Below are 25075 nucleotides of genomic sequence, written 5' to 3' on the forward strand. Positions count from 1 at the left end.
TCAATGCAAGACATGATGAAGTCGCCCAAAGTAGAGCAGGAACCTTTTTCTACGTCACTGCAACTTAAGTTGCACCAAATAGAACAGTTCCATTGCAGTTAATGGGGTGCGACTTTTCATGCAACTTTGAACTCTCAAGTCGCATGACAAGTCACAGCAGTGTGAACCAAGCCTAAGCGTGAAAACGTATCAAAAACATGTTACAAAGGCACTGAAAAACAAATGATTATGCAGCAGCACTAAACTGACCCCAGGCTAAGACACAACCCTTTGTTTTAAAGTTGTCAGCCACCATTACCTTGCTTTAGTCGGAAAGCAACCCGTATTTATTTAATGGAGCAGTAATATTTACCTTACTAGAAAACAATCACTTCAATATTTCTAAACATGCCATGAACCAGGCTCGGCTTAGTGCTCACAATACTTGTTCTCATTGTCTGCCTTGCTCTGAAAAAAGACATCTGTATGGCTGGAAATTTTTTATGAAATCCTTCACCTTTGTCAACCTATGCCCTGCATTTAAACATGATCACGTGACACGTCATCTCAAAAGTGAGAACGCTTTTGTGAAGCTTTTAACAAATCAATTATATTTTATAACTTAGGCTGATGTCAGATGGGCGAATTTGCCAGCGGCTGCCTGTCTGCCCCTATGGAATTGCTCCCTCTGCAGCAAGAGGTCACACTATCGCTGGCCAAAACACCGCTAAATCTTGAACGCTAATGATGGGAGCAAAATCTCACTACCTTAATTACAGAAGGATCGATTCCATACTGACAAACAGGCAGACTCTTAGGCCCCGTTCACATCCAGGCGCTGTCAGAATTGCACGATTTTGACAGCGACAAAATGCATGCAAAATAGTGCTTTCCAAAAATGATCAAAGTCAGCTCCAAAAAACTACTTGAGTACTTTGGCATATTTCTGGAGCAAAGAGCAGCCCATATTCAAATGAATTGTGCAGGTCAAAAAAAAAAAAAAAGTGCAGCAAAAAAAACAGATTTTTAAAATTCACTAAATATGCAATGATTTGCAGTCGATAGATGTGAACAGGGTCTTAGGCCTCATTTACAATTGCAGTTGGGGGGGGGGGGGGGCTGAGACGTGTTTATACAGTTCCCCAACTGCTTAAAGAGGTGTTCCAATCTCCCAAAAAATAAAAAATAAAAAATGAAAAGCCAGCAGCTACAAATATTGTAACTGCTGACTTTTAGGCCTCATGCACACTGGAAGTTTTTGGACATTTTTACAGCAGCTGTTTTTGGCAGTAGATGTTTTTTTTTCTACAGTCATTAAACTCTCCATCATGTTATCCCATGTGTCCATGCACACATAGGCTGTTATCAGCAGTTTTGGACAGTGCCATTTTTGAGTAGTAAAAAAAAAAAAAAACAAACAAAAAAAAACCAGTGGGTTCTAAGAGAAGTTTTTCAACTGTAAAAACGCTCTAACGCTGATAAACATTGATAAACGCTCAAAAACGACGCTCACCAGCATTTAACATTTTTGATCGAGTGAATAAAAAAAATATTTTTTCTTAAAAAAAAAAAAAAACGCTAAAAACGCTAACGTGGAAAAACGCTAAAAAACGCTATTGCAAAAACGTTGAAAAAAGCTGAAAAAAGTTGAAAAACTCACTGCAGAGCTACTGGCGTTTTTATAACGTTATTTTAACATCCAGTGTGCAGGAGGCCTAATGCCTTATATCATCTCCAGTCTATCAGCCTCCACCTTCTCTGGGTTCAGATGCTGATCTTCCCTGCACACAGTATTTAAAGTGTTCTGCTTTAAGCTGCAGAGACAGCGGGTGAGGATGTATATATGCTGTGGTTGCGATGCTAGTGGTGTGGCAAAGTTTATCTCCTCTGTCACACTAAACAGGCAGTACCATCCATCAAATTCTACCCCTTTTGGTGGTGTGGGTTTTTAGGGGTAAAACAGGCAGCGTGCTACAGGAATCAAAACACAAAAAAGATTTAATGGAAATTGATGAATGGCGGAACTCCTAGCTGAAGCGTTTTGTTACATTATTGCCTCAACCAGTAAGATCTGAGGAGAATCTACGGCCATTTGAGCGGCTATGTACTGCAGTAGGCACAAAGAGGGCGATTTCTAGGATCTATAAAATGCTTGTGGGACTGAAGGGGCTGGAAATAATGCCATTCATAGTAAAGTGGGAAGCGGAACTGGGAAAGCAAGAAAAAGATCAAGAAGTGGGCAAAATACTTAAGATGACACATACCACAGCAATAGATAATAACACCACAGAAATGAATTACAAAAGTCTAGCACGCTGGTATATAACACCTGATGAGGCACATAAATGTCAGAAGGAGGTCTCACAGGTATGCTGGTGGGGACGCGGTGCAGTGGGAACTATGGCCCACATATGGTGGACGTGTCCAAAAATCTAAAAATATTGGAGAGAGGTGTTGCAGTTAATCAAGAAGATCACCAATAGTGAGATACCGGAGGAACCTTGGAGGTGTTTGTTTCATGGGGTCAGTATGCCAACTAAATAATACCTGAAAACATTGGTGCCCCATCTAATGAATGCAGCCAAATGTCTAATACCTCAAAGTGGCAGGAGACAAAGATGGGGAGTTGGTGTAAGAAAATAAACAAAATTTATAACATGGAATATCTGAGGTTCTGTGGAGAAGAGGGAATGGAAGGTTTTGAAAACAAGTGTAAGGTCTGCAGAGTTTAGGGAGATAAGGATATATGTAGAAACGATGGGAGCAGATGAGGGGGGAGAGGTTGGGAGACACAGCAGACGTTGAGTAGTAAAAGGCGAGAAGAGAGAGGAGAGGAAGGAGAGGGAGGAAGGAGAGGGGGGGGGAGCGCAGGTTTGGGGGGAATAATACCTGGAAATTGTGATGGTGTTTGAAGTGTTTTTTATCTTTTGCTATATATTTGTTATACTGAAAATCAATAAAGAAATTGAAAAAAAAAAAAAACAGGCAGCAAGGAGGCAACCACCACTGCAGAATGATCTTTGGTGGGCAACAAAAATATATACAAGCCCTTAGCAATTCCAACACTGGCAATTTCCACAAAGTCCCAGCGACAGGATAACTAGTGGCAGTCACCCGCCTGATATCAGCCTAAGGCAGGCCATACATGGTTGAATTTCGAAAGAAATTTCTTTTGAAAGTCAGAAAATTTGAGCGTTTTGTGATCCGATGATGCCACCATTGGTTTTCGAAATTCGTCCAACCAAGCCTTCAATTTCCCCTCATGTTTCTACAGAAAATAATTTTTGCGGCTAGAAATCTTCTTTTCTTTCTGGGAATTTTCTTTTCTTGCACATGCGAATTTCTTTTTCGATTACATTTCTCGCACGATTCCCCCATCATTGATTAGAAAATTGTTAATTTTTCAAAACATTTCCAACATGTCCAATTACTCAAATTTGATGGCCGCACGAAAATCGGCTGTTGCTGCAGCCCACTAATGGTGCGAAATTCGAACAAAAATTCTTTCGAAATTCGACCCATGTATGGCCTGCCTTAGGCCACCTCTGCTTGATTTTACAATCCTAGGAGCTGTATGGACAGCACATATTCAGGAACACAAATAATTAACTTTTGATCCTAGACACTTCTACAGACGGTATTGAAAGGTAATGGAGAGAAGTTTATTGCAATACTACATAAAAGCAGCTTTACATTGTGAACACCAAGCATGTATGAGATGGGGGGGGGGGGGGGATTCTTGCATAAAAACAATGCATAAACAGGTCATCATTCTACATGATATCTATCCTTTGGGTCCCCAGTCTCTGCTAGTGATCTATTTTTACAGTCTGGTGCACTGGTATTTTGGCTGCCAGCCAACGCTCTTATTTTAAAAGAATTTAACAGTTATCTGTTGGCCTTCTCAGGTGCTGGTAATGCACTCACTTAGCAGATGTGTAAGAAAATGAAATAGGCATTCGACTTCTAAACTGTGATGTGTATAACAGATTGGCCGACGCAATCTCTTCCACACATGACTATTAAGTTGTGTTTGTTAGAAGGCGCTTATGTAGGTCTGGTGTTCATTTACTTAGGCTTGCTTAGTGGGAGGAAATGCTCTTGGAACAGACAGAATGCAGTAATTCACACAACAGAGAGCTTTCTCTGGCCTGCAACCTGACTCTCTAATATTGATGGATGAAGAACAAGCGAAATCGCTACATTTAGCAGCATCTGACCGCTTCATTGTGAAAAGTAAAGGTTGCAGGGATACAGATCAAAGAGCAACGGTGACAGTGGAAAAGGTGAAAGGGATTCAACAAAGATTTGAACTCTGCTGGCAGCTAAAACTAGAATATATGTTAAAGGGTGACCTCACCCTTTCACAAAAAATGAGAAGGTAAACTAACACCAAACATCTTTACCCCTCTGGACTCCGCTGCACACAGAAGCCGTGATACCCAGCCCTGGAGTGAGAACAAAATGGCATACAGGCCTAGTGCATTACCAAAGGCTAGTATGTCTGTAAAGACCAGGCCCAAGTGACAGGGCAGTCTTTGGAGTCACCAAGACTTACCAGCTAACACGTTTCAAGGGACGAACCTTCTCCATCATAGCTTTTCTCATCTTTTGTTCTGAGGAAGAGGGTTCGTCTCTTGAAAAGTGTTAGCTGGCGAGGTGACGCCAGGTTTGTCTTGATATAGCACCTTACTAGGACTTCCCTGTCACTTAGGTCTGGTCTTTACAGCTGTACTAGCCTTTGGCTTTTGCGAGTATGCACTCATTACTTTTTTTGAACAAAGTTTTATCTGGTAATGCACTAGACCTTTCCGCCTTTTTGTTCTCTCTATACGCTTGTTCATGATTTCCCAATCTAAAGAGGGCAGCATCAGCAGAGGCTACCAGGGTGTGTGAGGAAGCGATATGAGAATGGTTTAAATGGCACATATGTCAAACACAAGGCCTACGGGCCAAATCTGGCCCATCAGGCCTTGTCATGTGGCTCTCGCACCCAGTTTTGCAGCCAGAATCCTCCAACTGTCACCCTCCGATCATGCTCCCTGGTGTCACTTGTAAACACATAAGCCTTCTGTGTTTATTTGGGACAGCTTTGCTCTTAGCGGCTCCCAGAACTAACAGATCCCTACGCGCATTCACAACGCATTCTCTCAGATTCTCCAGCGGTCTCTCTGCAAGGTGAGGCAGAGCCTCCTACACAGGAAGGTACTAGAGCCAGGCTAGGTAGGAGAAAGAGATGCAAGGAAGCTTGGGGGGGGGGGTTCAGAGCTGCACACTGTGTACAATGCGCTCCTGAACCCCGCACTCCTGAACCCTGCACTCTGTGCGCAACGCGCTCCTCAACTCTGTGTGTAGCGTAATCCTCAACTCTGTGTGTAGCGTAATCCTCAACTCAGTGCGTAGCGTAATCCTCAACTCAGTGCGTAGCGTAATCCTCAAATCTGCGCTCTGTGCGCAGCGTAATCCTCAACTCCGCGCTCTGTGCGTAGCGTAATCCTCAACTCCACGCTCTGTGCATAGCGTAATCCTCAACTCCGCACTCTGTGAATAACGTAATCCTCAACTCCATGCTCTGTGCGTAGCGTAATCCTCAACCGCACGCTCTGTGCGTAGAGTAATCCTCAAATTCACGCTCTGTGAGTAGCATAAATCCTCAACTCCACTCTCTGTGCATAGCGTAATCCCAAACTCTGCGCTCTGTGCGTAGCATAATTTGTCTTGAGCTTTTCTTGCACTAAAGGTGCCAATAGTGGCCAACAATAAATTCCTATTAATTTGAATTGATGATATTAATTATAAAATCGAATATATTACAATTAGATATAAAAATATAAATATTTTTTAAAAACCGTCATTTCCAGTTATCAGTTTTCGGCATCCTGCATTTTAAGCTTCACCTTTACTCTGCACTCTGTGCGCAACGTAATCCTGAACTCTGCACTCTATGTGTAGCGCACTGCAGATACAACCAGCCCTTTGAGGGCAACCATACTGCTAATGTGGCCCACAATGAAATGAAAGAGTTTCACTATGGTGTCATTTGGAAATACATGGAGTCTGGCGTGAGTATCCATCATAATGATTGCAATGGCAAGCACTCATTGGTTAGTGCAGCCATGTGCCTGTGCTTACCTTCCAGTAAGGTGTCCCAGAAGAAAGGTATTTGTACATTTTGTGGGCCTCTAAGTTGCATTGTCATACCATTCACTTTGATTAAACAGAGCTCACATTAGGAAGCAAAAAAAAAATGCATGTGCTTCAACACAATGCACCTCAGCAGTTAGGTGTGAACCTAGACTAATAGGTAACAAAGGGCAAAACATGGTGGTCCTAAGTAACTTCACAGTGATGGCAGGCTACAGTTGATACTGGGCAATGGGCACATTACTCACTAAGTACTTTCTGACAAAATGACTCAATAAAATTAAATTACACACATTTGCAACTCTACTGCTGCTTTAGTGTTACATTATTGTCTTAACTGTTTTGCCCAGAGCTCAGGTTTAAAGCTAATGGTATCCACTTTTAAAATTACCTAGGCAGTATTGGAAAATATTGTTCTCCAGGAAGTGACCCAGTGACCTTTGTAGGAGCAAAAAGGATTTTATTTCTCTGCCCAGCAAAATTGGCCAAATCTGCAATTGGTGCGGTTCCATTTTGTACTGGCACAGCAGCCCGCTCATTTGGATGGGCTGCTGTAGTTATGGAAAATGCAGGAAAAATTGCAGCCGCATAGACATTGCATTGTACCTTTGCCTCATGCGATTACCCCACACCTGAATGCGCAGCATATTCAGATGCATGGGATGTCATTAAGAATTCATGGCACCCCACACATCTGCTGAAAAGCAGTGCCTTTTGCCTGTGATTTGGGAATGTGTGTCATTAACATGCCTTTCTGCACCTGTATTTATGTAAACCTAGCCCAGGATTTCCAGCAGATATCAATTGGCTATCCCTGCTGATAACTGTATCCTGATAGTTGGCACCCGCAGTTGTCAGGATATTTGAACAGTGGCTGCATCTGACTGAACGCAGCTGCTGTCCTGATGGCAATTTTTTGCCCAGCTCCTTTAATTTTCAATTTGAAGAATATCAGGTGGGATGGTGCTGACAGGGCCACCTACAGCTTAAATTTGAGCCAGTTCATCAGGAATCGGCTGAAATTTTCTCCACGGCAAGCTTAGGTGCATTGCACATACCTCCCATAGCACATGGGAAAGCACTTCCTGGAGTTCTTCTTTAAATCATATTATAATTATCTTCTTTATTACTTATTATTTTCTGTAAACACGACAAAAGGTGCTTATTAAAAAAGAAGGTACAGAGCTCAAGGACATCTTTTGATTACAGTACAACCAGACTTTTGATTACAGTAGTCAGAGATGAGTTGTCATTAGCTGTGGTAGGTACTTGCAATGTCAAACTGCAGAAGTGTGAGTTAAAGTAGAACTCCAGACAAAACTTTTTTTTTTTTTAATACAGTTAGAAGGCTGTTCTTAGCCCCCAATCACACCTTTGCGCTGTATCACTTGTTGCTCAGAGCTCGAAAAAGTATGCAAGCTGCTTTATGGCAGAATCATGTATTTTTGGTCCCACAGACTTTATTGGGAGCATTTGAAAAAATGCATATTTATTTGCATTTCTCAAGCGCTTCCATTTAAATGTCTATATAAAACAAAAAATAAATAAAAAATTGTCTGGCTGTGCTAAAAATGTGTGAATAGAACTGTTGTCTGTGTGTAGACGCAGGAGATTTCTTGCTTCCTGTATTGTCACTGTGGATGTGATCACAATCTATCAGAGGCAGAGCCAGCAATCCAATCACATAGTGAGCGCAGGCAGGTTAAAAACCCATGTTTACTTCACACTGCTCCTAAATTTCCTATTCCATTCATAAAATGCACGCATTGGTGTGGAGCCAGGGATGTCCTATGGAGTGTCCTCTGAATAAACCTGCACAGAGCGCTCTGTCCTTGAATTCCATAGAGTGTTGTTAACGCTCATTAGAAATCTGCCTCCCATTCGTGTAACCAATGTGGCAACTTGTGATAAATGCGTCTATGTGCATGAGATGTTTTTTTTTTTCTTCATAAAACGTGTTTTCCCATCAATGTACCAGGGTTGCCTATACTATGGTAGAGTTAGTGTATGTATAAATACTGTGTATATATGTATATGGTCTTCAAAAAATGTCCACACTGTATTTTTTAACACTATTTTATATATATATAAAAGTGTGGAAACTTTTTGAAGAACCCTTTTGTGTGTGTGTGTGTGTGTGTGTGATTATATATAATATATACACATACATACACACACACATCCACCCACATACTGTGACTGACACGCTGTGACTGAAAACGCTATGACTGAAAAATTAAAATGCTATGACAGAACCTGCTAAGGCAGATCCGCAATGACTGAAATGCTGTGACTGAAACGTTGTGACTGAAAACGCTATGACTGACATGCACACACACACTATACAATACAATATGTGCAAAAAGACAGCGCTACACACACACATATACGCATACACACCCACATCAACAGGACAAGTATATGTGTAAAAAGTCAGCTCTACAGGTTTAGCAGAATTCCTGTCAGTCCAATTGTCAAGAAGCCCAAATGGCGAAATCTTCCACCTTGAACAACCCAAAATGGAACACTGTAGGTAGCCACCAACTCGAACCACCAATTTGTGCACTGGAGCCTTGCTGCCCTCTTCAATTTGAGGAAAAACCAGGACTTTAAACAAACATATAAAGAAGGCGCAGCAGCCTAGTGCATTACTGTATAACTTGTTTGTGAATAAAAAAATATAAACTGTTGAACTCACAAAAGGAGAGATAAAGAGCTAGAGGGCTTGTCCCTCGAAAATACATTGGATGTGCCCTATCTGATGGTGATGCATTTGGTGGCGATTACTTTTGTATTACGCCTGTGGAGCTCTGAGGAAGAAGGCTTGTGCCTCCAAACGCATCAGTGGTGCCCTATCTGATGGTGATGCGTCTGGTGGCGATTTGTTTTTATGTTATGCATTTGAGCACTGAAGAAGAGGGCTTGTCCCTTGAAACGTGTGAGATGTGTCCTATCTGATAGTGATGCATCTGGTGGTGATTTGGCTTATGTTACACCTGTGAGCTCTGAGGAACAGGGCCTGTTCCTACAAACATGGCGGCTGCGCCTTATCTGATGGAGATTTGTTTTATGGTATGCCTGTCCTATTACTTCTTTGTGAGTGTAATGGTTTATATATTTTTTATTAATTAAAAGGTGATACAGTAATGCACTAGGCTGGTGTGCCTTCTTCTTATGTTACCACATACCCCAACAGAAAGAGAAATGAACACATGTAAATAAAAAAAATTTCTCCTCATCATTCTACAAGCCACTGACACACTAATTATTTCTTCCTCTCTATAGCAGCAGATAAGATCGCATCACAGGAAGCCCTCAAGCAACACATCATCTCACTTCTGACAACATAGAGGTTTTACCTGTTCTCGCTTTGTTTGCTGTTTGCAGGTGGAGGCTGCAGGATTGTCTGATTCCCTTCCATCTCCACAATGCATTTTGTATTCAAATCCAGTTCTAAATAAAAAAAAATTCAAAAAAGTTTTTAGCAATAAAGCACTTTCAATGCATGCATTCAGTTAAAGTATACCTAAAGCTTGAATGGATTAGGTCTTTTATTGTCATCTGTGTCTCAATAGGAAGATTTCCCTTGATTTCCTATCCTGTAGGTTCAATAGGAAGTGTGCGGGATTGAGGCCCTTTTACACTGATCAGTTTTTAATGCGCTTTTGGAATTAAAAAAAAAAAGTAAAAGAAAAATGCATGAAAAATCCTATGGAACTCCTCATACTGCAGGTGCGATGCGCTTTGAAAAGTCCTGCATGTTGCATCTTTGTTGCAGTTTTTCTAAAAGCACCTTCCATTGTAAGTCATTGGCTGGCAGCGCTGATTGGATGCTGAACAGATGCTAGTTTTCCCGCATGCCCATTCGACAGAAGCCAGCTATTTGGCCAGACAGGCTGGTGTACACACGGGCCGAATGTCTGCCGGTTTCTATTGAACTGGCCAATACCAGCCGATATTCGACCTGTGTGTACCAGGGTTAAAGTGGTTCTAAAGGCAGAAGGTTTTTTTATCCTAATGCATTTTATGCTTTAGGATAAAAAACCTTCAGAGTGCAGCAGCCCCCCTCATACTTACCTGAGCCCCATCTCGATCCAGTAATGTCGGAAGAGAGCCTCGACTGTCCGATACTCTTCCTCCTTATTGGCTGAGCCACAGCTGTGGGCACCATTGGCTCCTGCTGCTGTCAATCAAAGTCAGTCAATGAGGAGTGAGAAGGGACGGGGCCGAGCCACGGCTTTGTGTCTGCATGGCTTGGGTGCCCCCATAGCAAGCTGCTTGCTGTAGGGGCACTTAGCAAGAGGGAGGGGCCAGGAGCAACGGTGATGGACCTGAGAAGAGGAGGATCTGGGCTGCTCTGTGCAAAACCAACTGTACGGAGGAGGTAAGTATAACTTGTTTGTTATTTTTAAACAAAAAATAAACTTTAATGTCACTTTAAAGCATTTTCCTGCTAATAGTAGTGCTTGCTTTCCCCCCTGAAGAGCTATCTGCAGTGGATCACTTTTCAGGGGAAGGCAAGAGGAACTTTTAAAGTATCCAAGAGGCGATACTGTTAAAGCGGGGATTTTGCATTGTGAGACCGCTTTTCAACTGTGAGCCAAGCGATGCATGGGAGAGTTAGACAAGTGGCGCCACCTGTCAAACTCGGCATATTGCCTTAAATTTGCCACAAACCACAGCCACGGCAAGGTGTATTCACCTGAGTGGCACCATATCCACTTTTAGGTGGGTGGTTGGGGGCAGATCAAGAGCCTGTTTTTACCACCCTGCTGCTCCACAAAATGAAAGGAGCCTAACAGAGACACAGACAGCAATAAAAAGTGACAATGGTTCTAACCCCTCACCATTTATCTAAGTCTAAGCCCTTGTACACACGGTCGGACATTCCGACAACCAAATCCATCGGATTTTGTCCGAAACTGGTGCTGCATACACACGCTTGGACAAAGTTGTCAGAAAATCTGATCGTTCAGAACGTGATGACGTTATTTCGTAACAACGGGACTACGTTCAGGCTAGTAGTCAATAGCTTTGGTCTAGGAATTTGATCTGAGCATGCGTGGCACTTTGTCCGATCAGAATTCTCTATAAATGATCGGACAAAGTCTGATAGGATCATGTTGTCGGAAAATTTTACAGCCCAGCTCTAAAACTTTGTCGGTCAGATATTCTGACAGAAACAGTCCGATGGAGCCCACACACGGTCTTCCTTCTCACCTCCCAATGACAAGAGACTGACCCCATGGCACACAGCTGGATAATCTCTGCATGCAACAGCAGTCTGGTAGTCCTAAACGGGCCGAGCATTGGGCTGTCACATCAGGGACAGGAAAGGGATGTTTAGGGACGTCCTATCAGTGTCAAAGCTGTCCTGCTTGGGAATGAAAAGCAGAATCACCATTAAGGAACATTTGTAATTGGTGCTGTGACCTCAGCGCTGTAAAATCTTGGCACAGGGACTGAAATGTTCTAAGCCGATTATATTTTCAGGGGTTCATTCAGTGTTAGGGAGGAGGTGAAGGGTTAAGTAATGATTAGTGTAAAGGGTTAGGGCAGGGGTCTCCAAACTTTCTAAGCAAAGGGCCAGTTTACTGTCCTTCAGACTGTAAAGTGTAAGCACCCCCCCAAGGAAGCTGCCATCTTTGCCTCTGTTTAATCTACAACTGCCATGATGCTGCACATGTGATCCGTTATGACAACAGCCATTGGATGGTTTGACAGTTTGGTTGAAAGCACAACTGATGGGAGTGTTAGAATTCTGGCAAGTGTTGGAAATGAAAATGCTTTATGGCTGGGTTTACTTCCACTTTAAGGGGGCAGGATTGGCCAGTGGAAATAGAAAATTCTCCAGCGTCAGTGGGAGTGAAAACAATGACATAGTACTTGTAGTCAGCAGAAGAAGGAATAGTGTCCCATCATTGGTATTAGTGGGAGGCACAGTGCCCCATCATTGGTATTAGTGAGAGGCATAGTGCCCCATCATTGGTATTAGTGAGAGGCATAGTGTCCCATCATTGGTATTAGTGAGAGGCATAGTGCCCCATCATTGGTATTAGTGAGAGGCATAGTGCCCCATCATTGGTATTAGTGAGAGGCATAGTGTCCCATCATTGGTATTAGTGAGAGGCATAGTGCCCCATCATTGGTATTAGTGAGAGGTATAGTGCCCCATGATTAGTATAAGTGGGAGGAATAGTGCCCCATCACTGGTATAAGTGGGAGGAATAGTGCCCCATCACTGGTATAAGTGGGAGGAATAGTGCCCCATCATTGGTATTAGTGGGAGGAATAGTGCCCCATTACTGGTATAAGTGGGAGGCATTGTGCCCCATCACTGGTATTAGTGGGAGGAGTAGTGTCCCATCATTGGTATTAGTGGGAGGAATAGTGTCTCATCATTGGTATTAGTGGGAGGAATAGTGCCCCATTACTGGTATAAGTGGGAGGCATTGTGCCCCATCACTGGTATTAGTGGGAGGAGTAGTGTCCCATCATTGGTATTAGTGGGAGGAATAGTGTCTCATCATTGGTATTAGTGGGAGGAATAGTGTCCCATCATTGGTATTAGGGGGAGGAATAGTGCCCCATCATTGGTATTAGTGGGAGGAATACAGCCCAATTGTTTATAACAGTGGGAGCAATTAGGCCCAATTGATGGTGTCAGTGGGAGGAATACTGTCCCATCGCTGGTGTCAGTGCAAAAAAAAAAAGAAAGAAGAAAGATGTTGTTGTCAGTGAGAGGACTGGTTCCCCACTATGGGTGTCAGTGAGAGGACTGGTTCCCCACTATGGGTGTCAGTGAGAGGACTGGTTCCCCACTATGGGTGTCAGTGAGAGGACTGGTTCCCCACTATGGGTGTCAGTGAGAGGACTGGTTCCCCACTATGGATGTCAGTGGGAGGAATAGTGCCCTGAGGGCCGCATAAGGGCAAACAAAGGGGCTGAAGTTTGGAGACCACTGGGTTAGGGGTTTGAGAGAAGGAATATGATTCAGGCCGTGTTCACACAATTTCTTTGGAAACATGAATTCATGTGTCATCAAAGACAATTTTAGGGCTGGAGTCTGTTCACGTAGGAATTGCGCTGCAGTGCGTTTTGAAAATATCTCAGGTCCATTTATTTTTGTCTGCTATCATGCATTTTGAGGCCCATAGAAGTGGATAAGGAGTCATGAAAACGCGTGTGTGAAATGTTCTGCATGTGTTTTCAGCCCCTAGTTACAAGCATAAATAGTTCTTTTTATTGGTCAACATGAAAATTGCATAATGCATGGCAACCCATTAAAAATGTATGTCCCTGTTAGAGGAAAAAAAAAAAGTAAATTGAGACACACTGAAAAAATATGTTGAAAGTGGAAATGCGAACCTAGCCTGATAGTCAGGATTTGGGAAAGCGTTAATGTTAGATTTACGTTAACTGCTAATAGTCCGGTGTAATGGTTAGGGTGAGTTGGGGTAAATCCTAGCATATGTCTATTGTAAGGATAAGAGGAGGGACAGGTGAAACGCTGCGTGTCTGAATAAAGCACTTGTTACCCCCAACCTTTCATATTCATGATATGTGCGTGTGTACAATCACTTTAAGGGTTAAATGCGGATTTCGGTTACGTTTAACTATTTAACTAAGTTTAAGTATTACTTTAAGTTAATTAAGGGTTAATTTAAAAGGGAAAGAGCGGGTTTAAATGATAACCGTTAAGGGATCATTTAAAAGATGTAGGCTAAAAGGAGGGATCTGGATTAAATTTTGGGGTTAACGTCAGGGTACGTCCAAGGCATAAGTATTTGGATAACTGCTAAGGGTTAATTTAAAGGGGAAGAGTTGGGGTCAGAGGTCAGGGACATGGAAGCTCACACTTGTTTTCCCATCAAACCCCCCCCCTATAACTTTGGGGAAGTTGTGTGATGTCTGCTGTCTCCAGGAGGACATGTCCCTCTAATGTCCCCATCCTCACCCCTGACATGCCATGGCAGGTCCCCTGTCCCGGCACACAAGGGGTCCCTCCCCTCCCCCCACATAGAAAAGCTCATTACCTCTCCGGTTCATGGGCCGGACTCTGACGGCCACTTTCACCTTGCTATCCGACATTTTACCATCCGATCACAGGGCGATCCTGGGTGATGAGCACCCCCCTCCACCGCGGGGGGCCACACAGTCTCCGATCCGATCAAGTCTTCGTACAGATCGTCACATCGGGCACGATCACTCCATCAGGTAGATGATCCATCCCGGGGGAGCCCGGAGCACAGATCCCTTCCCCCCTCCTCTATGTCCTAGAATGAGGAGAGGACTCCCAGCCCTGATCCTGACGCCATTTCCATCTCAGTGCAGGCTGGAGCCGTTCTATGGCTGGGCTGCTGCTTCTGCCAGGCCGCCCCTCCCTCCTCCACCTCCTCCTCCTTTTCTGGGATCCCTCCATCCCTACAAGGAGGACACAGGATGCCACCTACAGGACACTCTGCCCACCTGTGCCATGGCACTGCCAGGACGCTACTTCCCTACAACGGGATACCATGCAGCATCCTCAACTTCATTTATCTCTTTTTTTTTTTTTTTTTTTTTTTTTTATTGATCCAACTTCTGATTTCCAGAACAACAATAGCTCCCAACTGTCCCTGATTTGGAGGGTCTGTCCCTGATTTGGAGCAATGTCCCTCTGCCCCCCTCATTTGTCCCTCATTTTCGTCTGATCCATATAGATGTATATAAAATGCACTTTTTATCTTTAAAAAAGTGTTTCCCAGCGCTAAACCTTTCATCCAAATTCTAATTCGCTGCATTTGTACATTTTAAAAGCCAATATAAAGGGATACTAGTGGTAACAAAAAAAAAGCCCTTGTGAATTTAATTTACCTTTTTTTTTCTTGGGTTAATTCTCCTTTTAACCACCTCCTGCCCGGCCTATAGCAGAACGACGGCCGGGCGGTGGTTCAGTTATCCTGACTGGGCGTCATATGGCATCCTTCAGGATAACAGCCGCCGCGGGGGCGCGCATCTCAGCGATCGGTGGCGCGGTGTGTCAGTCTGACACACCGCTATACCGATCTCAGTAAAGAGCCTCCAGCGGAGGCTTTTTACCACGTGGTTAGCCGTGTCCAATCACGGCTGATCACGATGTAAATGGGAAGTGCCGTCGATCAGCTTTTCCTCACTCGTGTCTGACAGACGCGAGTAGAGGAGAGCCAATCGACGGCTCTCCTGATGGGGGGGGGGGTCCATGCTGATTGTTTATCAGTGCAGCCTCCCCCCCTCAGATGCCCACACTAGACCACCAGGGAAGCCCCCAACATGTGGATGGCCAGGTACATCTTCCATGGCCATCCACATGTGAAAAAATATGCCAATCAGTGCCCACAAATAGGCACTGACTGGCACCTCTGTGGCACATTACAAAACAGGGATGCCTAGCAATGCCACCCATCAGTGTCATCAGTGCCACCCATAAGTACCCATCAGTGCCGCCTATGAGTGCCCATCAGTGCTGCATACCAGTGCCACCTGTCATTGCCACCTCATCGGTGCCCATCAGTGCTGTTTTATCAGTGCCCGTCAGTGCAGCCATATCAGTGCCCATCATTGAAGAAGAAAATGTACTTATTTACAAAAGAAGTAACAGAAACAAAGAAAACATATATTTTTTATCAAACTTTTCGGTCTTTTTTTTTATTTGAAATAAATAAATAAAAATCGCAGAGGTGATCAAATACCACCAAAATAAAGCTCTATTTGTGGGAACAAAATGATAAAAAATGTGTTTGGGTACAGTGTTGTATGACTGCGCAATTGTCATTCAAATTGCGACAGTGCTGAAAGCTGAAAATTGGCTTGGGCAGGAAGGTTCAAAAAGTTTGGTATGGGGGTGTTGGGCTAGCCGTTCACACTAACCTCCTATAACCAACCCAAACCAACAAATATTATTTGGACTATACCGGTACTTTTTATATAAAAAAAAAAAAGCAAAAAGGAAATGAATAAAATTGACTAATGTTTAATAAATACAAAAAGAGAAAAAAAAAGCACAATACACAAAACATCGTTATTAAAATCATAATATGTTGTCATGTTATGTAATCATAAATGATGTTTTGTGTATTGTCCTTTTTTTCTCTTTTTGTATTTATTAAACATTAGTAAATATTATTAATTTCCTTTTTGCTTTTTTTATATAAAAAGTACCGGTATAGTCCAAATACTATTTGTTGCTGGTAGGTGTCCCTCATTCCCATCTAGGGATGAGCCGAACACCCCCCGGTTCGGTTCGCACCAGAACTTGCGAACGGCCCCCGCGTTCGTTACGAACGTTAGAACCCCATTGAAGTCTATGGGACTCGAACGTTCGAAATGGAAAGTGCTAATTTTAACGGCTAATATGCAAGATAGTGTCCTAAAAAGGGTTTGGGGACCTGACTCCTGCCTCAGGGGACATGGGTCAATGCAAAAAAAAGTTTTAAAAACGGCCGTTTTGGCAGAGGAGCACTGATTTTAATGACGATTAAAGTGAGAAAAAAAAAGTGAAATATTACTTTAAATATGGTGCCTGGGGGGTGTCTGTAGTATGCCTGTGAAATGCCACGTGTTTCCCGTGTTTAGAACAGTCCCTGCACAAAATGACATTTAACGGAAATAACACCATTTAAAACTGCTTGCGGTTTTAATGTTATATCTGGTTCCTGCAATATGGTTGAAAATCATTGAGAAAAATGGCATGGGTAGCCCTCCCTGCCCATTACCAGCCTATTTGGGTCTTGTACGCATATTAAGGGGAACCCTGTACCCATATTAAAAAAAGGAAATGCGTGTGGCCCCCAGGCCCTATATACTCAGAACAGCAGTATACAGGCGGTGCAAACAAGACAGGGACTGTGTAGGTTTGTTGTGTTAAGTTGAATCTGTTTGTAATTTTCAACTGGTACATTTTTAAAGTGTAGCTCCAGTCAAAAAAACTATTTTTAAGCTTTTTGGAAAACATAGGGAAGGGTTATCACCCCTGTATAATTTGTTTTGTCATCCGTCTTTTTTCATCTCACTTGCTGCTGTCTCCTTCCGTTTGCAAGTAGGAGATGTTTGTAAGTTGGATGTTTGAAAGTAGGGGCCTGCCCTATATTATAGCGGTATGTACTGGGTACAGAGCACGCAGACAGCACGCACTATCTCCTAACACTACTGACTGCAAGCTCTATTATTAACCACTTGACCACTGGGCACTTAAACACCCTTAATAACCAGACCAATTTTCAGCTTTTGGTGCTCTCACATTTTGAATGACAATTACTCAGTCATGCAACACTGGACCTATATGAAATGTTTGTCCTTTTTTTTCACACAAATAGAGCTTTCTTTTGGTGGTATTTAATCACCTCTCAGTTTTTTTATTTTTTGTGCTATAAAAGAAAAAAGACCGGAAATTCTGCGAAAAAATGAATTTTTCTTTGTTTCTGTTATAAAATTTTGCAGATTAGTAATTTTTTCTTCATAAATAGTGATGGACGAACTTCCGACGGGACGTTTCGCGAACGCGAAACGCGAACGGACACAAACGTTCGCGAAAACGACCGTTCGCCGCGGGCTCCATTGACTTCAATGGGAGGCGAATTTCGCAAACCTTTAGGTCGAATTTGCGGCCACGGGGTAATTATTAGGGGGTAGCACGTAGTCCCACCACCTGGACAATAGCATAATACATGTATGAGGTGAATTTGGGATCGATAACTACAAGCATTTTTTTTTTATTTGGGAAATTGTTCTGACAATTCAGGACTATGGAGCTAATGAAGGCAATGGAGGAGAGGGAAGGTCAGGGACCAGGGTAGGCAAACAAGAGGGTGCAGGAGATACAGAGCACTGACAGCAGCACCGTAATACAGAGCACTGACATCAGCACCGTGACATACAGCGCTGACAGCAGCTCCGTGACATACAGCGCTGACAGCAGCTCCGTGACATACAGCGCTGACAGCAGCTCCGTGACATACAGCGCTGACAGCAGCTCCGTGACATACAGCGCTGACAGCAGCTCCGTGACATACAGCGCTGACAGCAGCACCGTGACATACAGCGCTGACAGCAGCTCCGTGACATACAGCGCTGACAGCAGCTCCGTGACATACAGCGCTGACAGCAGCTCCGTGACATACAGCACTGACAGCAGCTCCGTGACATACAGCGCTGACAGCAGCTCCGTGACATACAGCGCTGACAGCAGCACCGTGACATACAGCGCTGACAGCAGCTCCGTGACATACAGCGCTGACAGCAGCTCCGTGACATACAGCGCTGACAGCAGCTCCGTGACATACAGCGCTGACAGCAGCTCCGTGACATACAGCGCTGACAGCAGCTCCGTGACATACAGCGCTGACAGCAGCTCCGTGACATACAGCGCTGACAGCAGCTCCGTGACATACAGCGCTGACAGCAGCTCCGTGACATACAGCGCTGACAGCAGCTCCGTGACATACAGCGCTGACAGCAGCTCCGTGACATACAGCGCTGACAGCAGCACCGTAAGCAGCCCCAGGAGGAAGTCAGCACAGCACAGGGATGGTGTGATCCCCTCATAATAAGAACCCCCAGGAGGAAGTCAGCACAGCACAGGGATGGTGGGAGCCCCTCATAATAAGAACACCCAGGAGGAAGTCAGCACAGCACAGGGATGGTGGGAACCCCTCATAATAAGCAGCCCCAGTAGAAATATGACACCGCTCAACCTCTTCAAAGAGGAGGGTAGGGGCATATAGTACGGTGTGCTTTTTTGGGTCAGGGAAGTGAGCCAAATGAATTAAGAAGGTCTGTGTGCTTGATTCCAAAAATTGTTTATAGACATATACATGGTCTACTGATCACATGTGTTGAATTCCTCCGAGATCCATGCCTCATTCATTTTTAGAAATGTGAGGTAGTTAACACTGTGGTGAGCTAGGCGAGTACGCTTATCGGTCACAATCCCCCCTGCTGCGCTGAACGTCCTTTCGGACAGGACACTGGATGAGGGGCAAGCCAACAGTTCGATTGCAAATTGGGCAAGCTCTGGCCAGAGGTCAAGCCTGCCCACCCAGTAGTCTAGGGGTTCATCACTCCTCAGAGCGTCCACATCGGCCGTTAACCCAATGTAGTCGGACACCTGACGGTCTAGGCGTTCCCTGATGCTGGATCCGGATGACACCTGTCGATGGGTCGGCTGAAAGAATGACCTCATATCCGAAGTCACCAACACATCTTCAAACCGGCCTCTTCTTGCAGGCGCTGTTGGATTGGTACCCGCAAATCCTTCTCTGGGAGTGGGAATTGCTCCTCTGCCAGCGCACGCAAAAGCAGAATGCAGCATTTCTCGAAGCAAGGCCTGGAAGTGCTGCATTCTGACAGCCCTCTGCGACGGCGGTAACATTTCCGCCATTTTGTGTTTGTACCGGGGGTCTAAGTACGTTGCCACCCAGTACTGGTCCTTGACCCTCATGCTTTTTATACGGGGGTCCCTATTAAAACACTGGAGCATGAAGGCCCCCATTTGCACTAAAGTGGAAGCGGTGTGGTGGCCTGGCTCCTGCTCATCATCCAGGATAATGTCGTCCTCTTCATTCTCCTCTCCCCATCCTCGCACAACAGGGATCCCAGAAAGGTTTAAAGCATGCTCTTCTTGCTCCTGCTCATCCGCCCCGGCACCATCCTCCTCTGACTCCTCATCAGACTCCTGTTGTTGACTTGTCTCAGATAGAGTAGCCCCCCCTGGGAATTCATCCAGCATTGCGACTTCCTCATCTTCCCGCTCCTGCTCCTCCACAGCCTGATCAATGACACGACGCAATGCACGCTCCAGAAAGAAGGCATAAGGTACCATGTCACTGATGGCGCCATGGCTGCGACTGACCAGTTTGGTGATCTCCTCAAATGGCCGCAGAAGTCTGCATGTGTCGCGCATGAGCAGCCACTGGCGCGGTGAAAAAAAACCCAGCTCCCCAGAACCGTTTCTTTCGCAGAGTTCATACAGGTAGACGTTAACTGCACGTTTCTGCTGGAGCAGCCTATCAAGCATATAGAAGGTTGAGTTCCATCGCGTCGGGCAATCGCAAATAAGACGTCTGACCGGCAGATGGTGTCGCCGCTGAATGTCAGCAAGGCGAGCCATGGCCGTGTAAGATCTTCTGAAATGGGCCGAGATTTTCCTTGCCTGCCGCAAGATGTCCTGGACCCCAGGGTATTTGACAAGGAATCGCTGCACGACCAAGTTTAAGACGTGTGCCATGCACGGCACGTGCGTGATTTTGCCCTGTTTCAATGCGCTAAGCAGATTGGCACCGTTGTCACACACCACTTTACCAACTGTCAAATTGAGCGGTGTTAGCCACTCATCTGCCTGTGAACGCAAAGCTGAAAGGAGTGCCGGGCCAGTGTGGCTCTTTGCTTCCAGGCACAACAGACGCAGCACGGCATGGCAACGTCTCACCTGGCATGTGGAATAGGTTCTGGGGAGCTTGGGCGGTGCAGTGGAAGAGACGCTAGCAGCGGAAAAGGAGGAGGCAGCTGAGGAGGAGAGGGAGGAGGATGGAGTAGGAGGAGGAGAAGAAGAGTCAGGCCTGCATGCAATCCGTGGCGGTAAAACCAAATCTACACGGGTGCCACGGGTTACATGCTTGACGGCCGTCAGAAGGTTCACCCAGTGGGCAGTAAAACTGATATACCTTCCCTGCCCGTGTTTGCTAGACCACGTGTCTGTGGTCAGATGTATCTTGGCACCGACACTGTGTGCCAGAGATACATTCACTTGCCGCTGAACATGGCCATATAGCTCTGGGATGCCCTTCTCTGAGAAATACTTCCTTCCTGGGACCTTCCATTGTGGTGTTCCAATGGCCACAAATTTGCGAAAGGCCTCCGAGTCCACCAGTTTATATGGCAGTAGTTGGCGGGCTATGAGTTCTGACAAGCCAGCCGCCAACCGTTGGGCAAGAGGGTTATCCGGCGTCATCATTTTTTTACGCTCAAACATTAGGCCCACGGAAGCCTGCCTTTTTGCAGAAAAATGTGAGCTTGGCGTGATGGAAGGTGGAGTGGAGGACAATTGTGAGGAGAGAGGAGAAGGAGAAGTAGAAGACGAGGCTGGACGGTGAGAGCCTGCAGTGTGGCTTTGTGTGTTCCGTTGCTCCCACTGGGCTCGGTGATGGCTGCTCATGTGCCTTCTTAAGGCGGTCGTCCCTAGGTGAGTATTGGGCTTACCGCGACTAACGCGTTGACTGCAAAGATTGCAGATGGCAACGCTATTGTCAGCAGCGGACACGTTAAAAAAAGCCCACACTGCGGAGCCATGTGCCGGTGTCCTGGGAGCGCCAGATGTGACCGTACATGGTCGATGACTCGCTCCTGATACATTTGCAGTCTGCTTTGTCCCTGCTGTGCAATGTAAGTCATTGCTGCTTCTCCTCCCTATCTGCTGGTCCATATCTCCCTCTGAACTCCCCTCCTCTTCCTCTCTTGTGGGCACCCACGTGACATCACTAGACACGTCATCATCAACGTCACCTTCCCCACCGCTATAAGTAGAGTAGGCAGCAACACCGGGGACCAACCTCCTCCTTGGGCTGATCTGGGTACTGGCGTCAGACTGCTGAGTAGCGCTTGTTGCTACCTCCTCTTCCTGATCCAATACCAAGAGTGGCTGCGCATCAGAAATGTCCTCTTGATATGGATCGGAAAATAATTCCAGTGACTCAAGCGGAAGGTATGTGGTGGTGGTGGTGGTGGTCGTGTTGTTGGTGGTAGTGTCTTTGGGGGTGCACATAGCAGAGAGTGAAGAAGAGGGTGCAGATCGAGAGGATGAGGAGGGTGCAGAAGAGTAAGGCTGAGCGAGCCACTCAACCAAGTCTGGTGCATCCTTTAAAGTAATTGAACGCACCTTCTGCAACTTCCCACTTTGGCTCAAGCCTGTTGCTCCTGCCCTACCCCTACCACCCCTGCGGAAGGGCCTGCCTCTTCCTCTGCATGTCATTTTTTAAATGACCCTGTGACAAAACTCTTAGTCCCTATACCGCTGAAGGACTGCTGCAGTATAGGTGAGCGGTCAGCAGTGGTGCACGTCAACCCTATCTATTGTGGACCTATAGCGGTCCTTACAGAACAGCAGACTGTACCGCACTCAAGCCTATGTACCGTAGCACCCTATACCAAGTTACCAGTCCTTATAAGAACTTTTGTGGACCAAGCAGGTTGTGTATTAGTGTTTAGCAGACTGTACGTCAGTCCCTATACCGCTGAAGGACTGCTGCAGTATAGGGCAGCGGTCAGCAGTGGTGCACGTCAACCCTATCTATTGTGGACCGATAGCGGTCCTTACAGAACAGCAGACTGTACCGCACTCAAGCCTATGTACCGTAGCACCCTATACCAAGTTACCAGTCCTTATAAGAACTTTTGTGGACCAAGCAGGTTGTGTGTTAGTGTTTAGCAGACTGTGCGTCAGTCCCTATACCGCTGAAGGACTGCTGCAGTATAGGGCAGCGGTCAGCAGTAGTGCACGGCAACCCTATGTATTGTGGACCGATAGCGGTCCTTACAGAACAGCAGACTGTAACGCACTCAGGCCTATGTACCGTAGCACCCTATACCAAGTTACCAGTCCTTATAAGAACTTTTGTGGACCAAGCAGGTTGTGTGTTAGTGATTAGCAGACTGTACGTCAGTCCCTATACCAATGAAGGACTGCTGCAGTATAGGGCAGCGGTCAGCAGTAGTGCACGGCAACCCTATGTATTGTGGACCGATAGCGGTCCTTACAGAACAGCAGACTGTAACGCACTCAGGCCTATGTACCGTAGCACCCTATACCAAGTTACCAGTCCTTATAAAAACTTTTGTGGACCAAGCAGGTTGTGTGTTAGTGTTTAGCAGACTGTGCGTCAGTCCCTATACCGCTGAAGGACTGCTGCAGTATAGGGCAGCGGTCAGCAGTGGTGCACGTCAACCCTATCTATTGTGGACCGATAGCGGTCCTTACAGAACAGCAGACTGTACCGCACTCAAGCCTATGTACCGTAGCACCCTATACCAAGTTACCAGTCCTTATAAGAACTTTTGTGGACCAAGCAGGTTGTGTATTAGTGTTTAGCAGACTGTACGTCAGTCCCTATACCGCTGAAGGACTGCTGCAGTATAGGGCAGCGGTCAGCAGTGGTGCACGTCAACCCTATCTATTGTGGACCGATAGCGGTCCTTACAGAACAGCAGACTGTACCGCACTCAAGCCTATGTACCGTAGCACCCTATACCAAGTTACCAGTCCTTATAAGAACTTTTGTGGAACAAGCAGGTTGTGTGTTAGTGATTAGCAGACTGTACGTCAGTCCCTATACCAATGAAGGACTGCTGCAGTATAGGGCAGCGGTCAGCAGTAGTGCACGGCAACCCTATGTATTGTGGACCGATAGCGGTCCTTACAGAACAGCAGACTGTACTGCACTCAGGCCTATGTACCGTAGCACCCTATACCAAGTTACCAGTCCTTATAAAAACTTTTGTGGACCAAGCAGGTTGTGTGTTAGTGTTTAGCAGACTGTGCGTCAGTCCCTATACCGCTGAAGGACTGCTGCAGTATAGGGCAGCGGTCAGCAGTAGTGCACGGCAACCCTATGTATTGTGGACCGATAGCGGTCCTTACAGAACAGCAGACTGTAACGCACTCAGGCCTATGTACCGTAGCACCCTATACCAAGTTACCAGTCCTTATAAGAACTTTTGTGGACCAAGCAGGTTGTGTGTTAGTGATTAGCAGACTGTACGTCAGTCCCTATACCAATGAAGGACTGCTGCAGTATAGGGCAGCGGTCAGCAGTAGTGCACGGCAACCCTATGTATTGTGGACCGATAGCGGTCCTTACAGAACAGCAGACTGTAACGCACTCAGGCCTATGTACCGTAGCACCCTATACCAAGTTACCAGTCCTTATAAAAACTTTTGTGGACCAAGCAGGTTGTGTGTTAGTGTTTAGCAGACTGTGCGTCAGTCCCTATACCGCTGAAGGACTGCTGCAGTATAGGGCAGCGGTCAGCAGTGGTGCACGTCAACCCTATCTATTGTGGACCGATAGCGGTCCTTACAGAACAGCAGACTGTACCGCACTCAAGCCTATGTACCGTAGCACCCTATACCAAGTTACCAGTCCTTATAAGAACTTTTGTGGACCAAGCAGGTTGTGTATTAGTGTTTAGCAGACTGTACGTCAGTCCCTATACCGCTGAAGGACTGCTGCAGTATAGGGCAGCGGTCAGCAGTGGTGCACGTCAACCCTATCTATTGTGGACCGATAGCGGTCCTTACAGAACAGCAGACTGTACCGCACTCAAGCCTATGTACCGTAGCACCCTATACCAAGTTACCAGTCCTTATAAGAACTTTTGTGGAACAAGCAGGTTGTGTGTTAGTGATTAGCAGACTGTACGTCAGTCCCTATACCAATGAAGGACTGCTGCAGTATAGGGCAGCGGTCAGCAGTAGTGCACGGCAACCCTATGTATTGTGGACCGATAGCGGTCCTTACAGAACAGCAGACTGTAACGCACTCAGGCCTATGTACCGTAGCACCCTATACCAAGTTACCAGTCCTTATAAGAACTTTTGTGGAACAAGCAGGTTGTGTGTTAGTGATTAGCAGACTGTACGTCAGTCCCTATACCAATGAAGGACTGCTGCAGTATAGGGCAGCGGTCAGCAGTAGTGCACGGCAACCCTATGTATTGTGGACCGATAGCGGTCCTTACAGAACAGCAGACTGTAACGCACTCAGGCCTATGTACCGTAGCACCCTATACCAAGTTACCAGTCCTTATAAGAACTTTTGTGGACCAAGCAGGTTGTGTGTTAGTGATTAGCAGACTGTACGTCAGTCCCTATACCAATGAAGGACTGCTGCAGTATAGGGCAGCGGTCAGCAGTAGTGCACGGCAACCCTATGTATTGTGGACC

At 45.6% G+C, this 25075-nt stretch overlaps 1 protein-coding gene and 1 long non-coding RNA gene across 10 annotated transcripts in view; one reads left to right on the plus strand and one right to left on the minus strand.

Annotated features, from left to right (window-relative positions):
• The window catches only part of KIF13A (kinesin family member 13A), a 292610-nt gene extending 278305 nt beyond the window's left edge, over nucleotides 1-14305 (minus strand). For all 9 annotated transcript variants that reach the window (XM_077492249.1, XM_077492248.1, XM_077492247.1 and 6 more), the window contains exons 1-2: nucleotides 14160-14305; nucleotides 9483-9576 (exon numbers count right to left, since the gene is read on the minus strand). In XM_077492249.1, the coding sequence (XP_077348375.1) occupies nucleotides 9483-9576; nucleotides 14160-14214 (149 nt within the window). In that variant the 5' untranslated portion in view covers nucleotides 14215-14305. The remainder of the gene's footprint in view (nucleotides 1-9482; nucleotides 9577-14159) is intronic.
• The window catches only part of LOC143996929 (uncharacterized), a 31544-nt gene continuing 20669 nt past the window's right edge, over nucleotides 14201-25075 (plus strand). Inside the window, exon 1 of the long non-coding RNA XR_013277613.1 lies at nucleotides 14201-14340. This is a non-coding gene — a long non-coding RNA (uncharacterized LOC143996929). The remainder of the gene's footprint in view (nucleotides 14341-25075) is intronic.

Source organism: Lithobates pipiens, unplaced genomic scaffold (assembly GCF_037356315.1).
Source record: "Lithobates pipiens isolate NorthernLeopardFrog02 unplaced genomic scaffold, aLitPip1_a1.2 Scaffold_19, whole genome shotgun sequence".
NCBI classification, from domain to species: Eukaryota; Metazoa; Chordata; class Amphibia; order Anura; family Ranidae; genus Lithobates; species Lithobates pipiens.